The following is a 3,722-nucleotide window of genomic DNA, read 5'->3' on the forward strand; positions in this document are numbered from 1 at the left end:
GCATTTTCATAATTTCTGAGTATATGAGTGACAGCATCAGAGCTGATCCTGAACGGTGAGTCAAAACCTGCCCAAAACAAATCACATCTATCAAATGATCAAGCAGCAACAGGTTTTCTCTTCAGTAACAACTTGTAAATAAGAGGGATATATATCATACTGAGTGGAGATATAGTGGCCGTAACTCCAACAGATTTTCATTGGCTCTGCTGAAACCCTTCAACAATAAAGTGAGTCAGCTAAAGAAATGCCATAAAGGAAAAATGCAGAGTCTAATCCATAAGCATATTACAGACTGTTATAGTTGAAAATTCAATTTTATAGTTACATGTTCTGTTCATCAAGTGATATTTGTGAGAATCAAACTGGCCAAACCATGCTGATCTGGTTGAAACATCAATTTATGCTTTTGTAAAGCACTAAGAAACTCTCCCTGTAATGAATCAAGCAAAAGCTTACAATATGGAACCAAAGTACATACCTTGTGAACATATAGAAATCTCTCTATGCTCTCTAAGAACTTCTCAGGAGATGAATCATATTCAGGTTTGTAGTGAGGACAATAGTCCATTGAAAGATCATCTAATCTTGAAATGAAAGCATCCACAGGAAGGGGAACTGATGAATGTGATACGAGAGAATCATCCTCCGCGGCGATATAGAGAGCCGTTCTTCCCAAATCAACACTCCTGTTAATGCAAATGCTAGTTTCCTTCTCAATCTCGGTGAATCTCCGAATTTGTGAGCAGAACTCCTCCCTGGCTTCCTGCTCATACATCAACAATGAAACTGATGAAATTATTGTGTGTTTGAAACTTGATGTCAATGTTTTAAAAACTAAACTAAACCAGACAGTTCAATCCTTCAGGCTATGACCAATCATTGCTTCAATCTTCTTTTCTCAATTTAAAATACAGATACCAAGTGCCATATAACTTAATTGTCAAGCAACATAAGTGCAAGCTTTTATAATCATTTCCAATCATGAAACTAAACACCAAAAAACTAAGAAACTAACCATCAACGATTCTAGTTAGAATTTGACATTGAAAATCCCAAAACTCCACAATCTTAATCTTAATATTTTGTTAATTAAATTTCTAAAATATATATTGCATTAAAAATACATAACAACTACTAAAATTTTTCAATATAGGTAACATTAATTGTTAACAAGATTTCAGTTCAGCATAAATAACAATTTTCTACAAATATCGCATAAATGATCGTAAAATAAATTAAAAAAGAAAAAGAAAAATGAAAACAATCGTGTAGATTGAGAAGAAGAATGAAGAGATGAATATACCCTGGCATGAGTGGTGTCGATTCCAGAAGCATCAAGAGCATCGTGCAAAACGAGCTTGAAGTCGGTGGCAACGTGTTGCAGGCTCGATCCACCGCGACACAGAACGCGAGAAGAAGAAGAAGGGAATGAAGGGAGAGGGCATAATTGGAATTTGGAGAAAGCAGAGGGAATTGCGAGGAAGGAGGTTCTGGAAAGAGAAGAAGGTGCTGGAGTCAACGAACTCATACTTCTTCAACTAATATTACTCACACAAATCAGATAAATTGATATTGATTCTTCACTTCTTTAGATTTCTGAAGAAGAAGATAATAATAATAATATCAATCAATTCAGCTCACAAAAATCGTTACGAAGATATTTTCAGTTTCAGAAATGAGTAGTTAGTTAGCTTCTTATAATAACTAACATAACCATTCATTCATAATTTTCTTTCTTTATTTTAAATAATAAATTTAAAAATTAATTATTCTAAAGAAGGTTGGATCTCGGGCTAAGTATTTTCTCTTGGTCTATAATCAGATGTGAATTATTTGCTGTTTGGAGGGGGCTGGTTTTAGCTTGGAATTGCGGTTTGAGGGATATTATATGTGAAACGGATTGCCTTGACATTCTGCCTATCATGCATGAGCTTACAAGTGGGTATTTATCTGAAGTAACAGATTTGGTTCACAAGATTCAGGAGCTTTTATCTCGTCCTTGGCTTGTTCATATTGAATGGGTATCCCGAGAAGCAAATAGAGCTGCCGATTGGATGGCTAAATATGGTGTCAAGAGTAACTCTAATCATGTTATGTGATGTTGATTTCCAACTAATCATCCGTTCGGATTTAGGATAGTTTTTGCTTTGTTTCTTTCCTTGTTTAGACACAAAAAAAAAAACTAGCTAAAAACAAATATCATATAACATAGCAACATAACTCAACAAAAAACAGTAGTTGCTCGGCATAGCTCTTGTCAGCAGCTTGCATGTTAAGAAATCTAAATCAGAATGCTATTTTTTCACCCGGGACTTCCACCAAGGATCAAACTCTTGACCTGTTGGATCTAGCGCTCTAATACCATGTCATGAAACCACTCATCCCAAAAACTTTAGCTGATAAAAAAGGTAACACTAATGGTTATATCTCTAATACTCCCTAAATCTCCATTGTACACATTGTACAAATATTCCATTGGCTCCTCATATTTTTCCGTAATTAAATACTTATATAAAATTATTTTAGATTGTCAATACATGGAAATTAAGTTCAATATTTTTCAACAAAAAATTTAAAATTTAAAATAATTATACATTTATACTTATTCTTTTACTATTTAAACCCAAAAATAGACTTGAAGATAATTTTGAAGAACGGTTTTATTAGGGACATGCGTTGATAGTTATTGAAGCAAGCATGTCCCGCCTCACTTCGTCAGGATCTGAAGATATTATGTGTAGATAGATATGAATGAAATAGATGAAATGCATGCAAGCAGCGCTGGATAAGTGGTGGTTTGGGACTCTACTCTTTACTCTATAGTGTGAACGAACGATTTGTATTGGCACTTTCCTCTTAATAATATCTTTTTTTTTTTGTCATACGCAATATAGTAGATAGAAACTAGGTGAATTATATAGTAAAGATGTAAGTTTATAGATTTTTTTTTATGGGATGAAAGAGAGATTGAAAAAAGTAGGACTCACATTTTGAATAACAATAAAATAATAAAAAATAACTATAAAAGAAATTTATTTTCTCTCTATATCACTTCTATCTATATAATAGAGTGCCGCTAGAAACTATTTTTCAAGTATATTTGGCACTAGTACACATGGCCGCCCACTAATAATATCTACTTAATTCCTTTGTACTAAACGCTTTGTTGGATAGCCGAAAGGGGATGAAACTTGTAAATTATCTATCAATGAGGGAGATGCCCAATGCAAGTGGCTCACAACTCACAAACTATCAAATTTTCACTCTCTTTTTCAACAACTTGCAACTAGGTGCCATGCTCTCTTTTTTTCCCCTTCGGTTTTGGTCTATTACACTCACTGACCATCACTCTTACTCTCTAAGTTGGGTCTTCTGCTTGGTAGCCTTTCCCAGTACAGTTCAGCCTTTCGAAACAGGCCATATAATTGGGCCATAAATTAAATGGGCCCCATTCTCATAATTAGGACTTCGCTGATAGTTTTGGTGCAGTACATGTGTGTTATTTTTGGAAAAATTAGTACCAAAGACCATCAACAGACTTTAATTAACAAAAAAGACCAATTTATTAAGAATGACTAAAATTAAGGACGAAAAAAAATATCAAGGACGATTTTAAATCTAAAATTACAAGAGGGACGATTTCGATTCTAGCACAAAATTTTAGGGACCAAAATCGTACTTATCCCAAAAAAAAAAGTTGTACTATATTATTCTATATT

General features: G+C 33.8%; 1 protein-coding gene across 1 annotated transcript in view; it reads right to left on the bottom strand.

The window, feature by feature from the left end:
• The window catches only part of LOC107623371, a gene marked incomplete in the record, with an annotated part of 4,701 nt that extends 3,011 nt beyond the window's left edge, over window positions 1-1,690 (bottom strand). Inside the window, 4 exon segments of the mRNA XM_016325604.2 lie at window positions 1-67; window positions 161-217; window positions 482-766; window positions 1,307-1,690. Of these exon segments, the coding sequence (XP_016181090.1) occupies window positions 1-67; window positions 161-217; window positions 482-766; window positions 1,307-1,531 (634 nt within the window).

The sequence above is a fragment of the Arachis ipaensis genome, chromosome B10 (assembly GCF_000816755.2).
Source record: "Arachis ipaensis cultivar K30076 chromosome B10, Araip1.1, whole genome shotgun sequence".
Classification (NCBI taxonomy): Eukaryota; Viridiplantae; Streptophyta; class Magnoliopsida; order Fabales; family Fabaceae; genus Arachis; species Arachis ipaensis.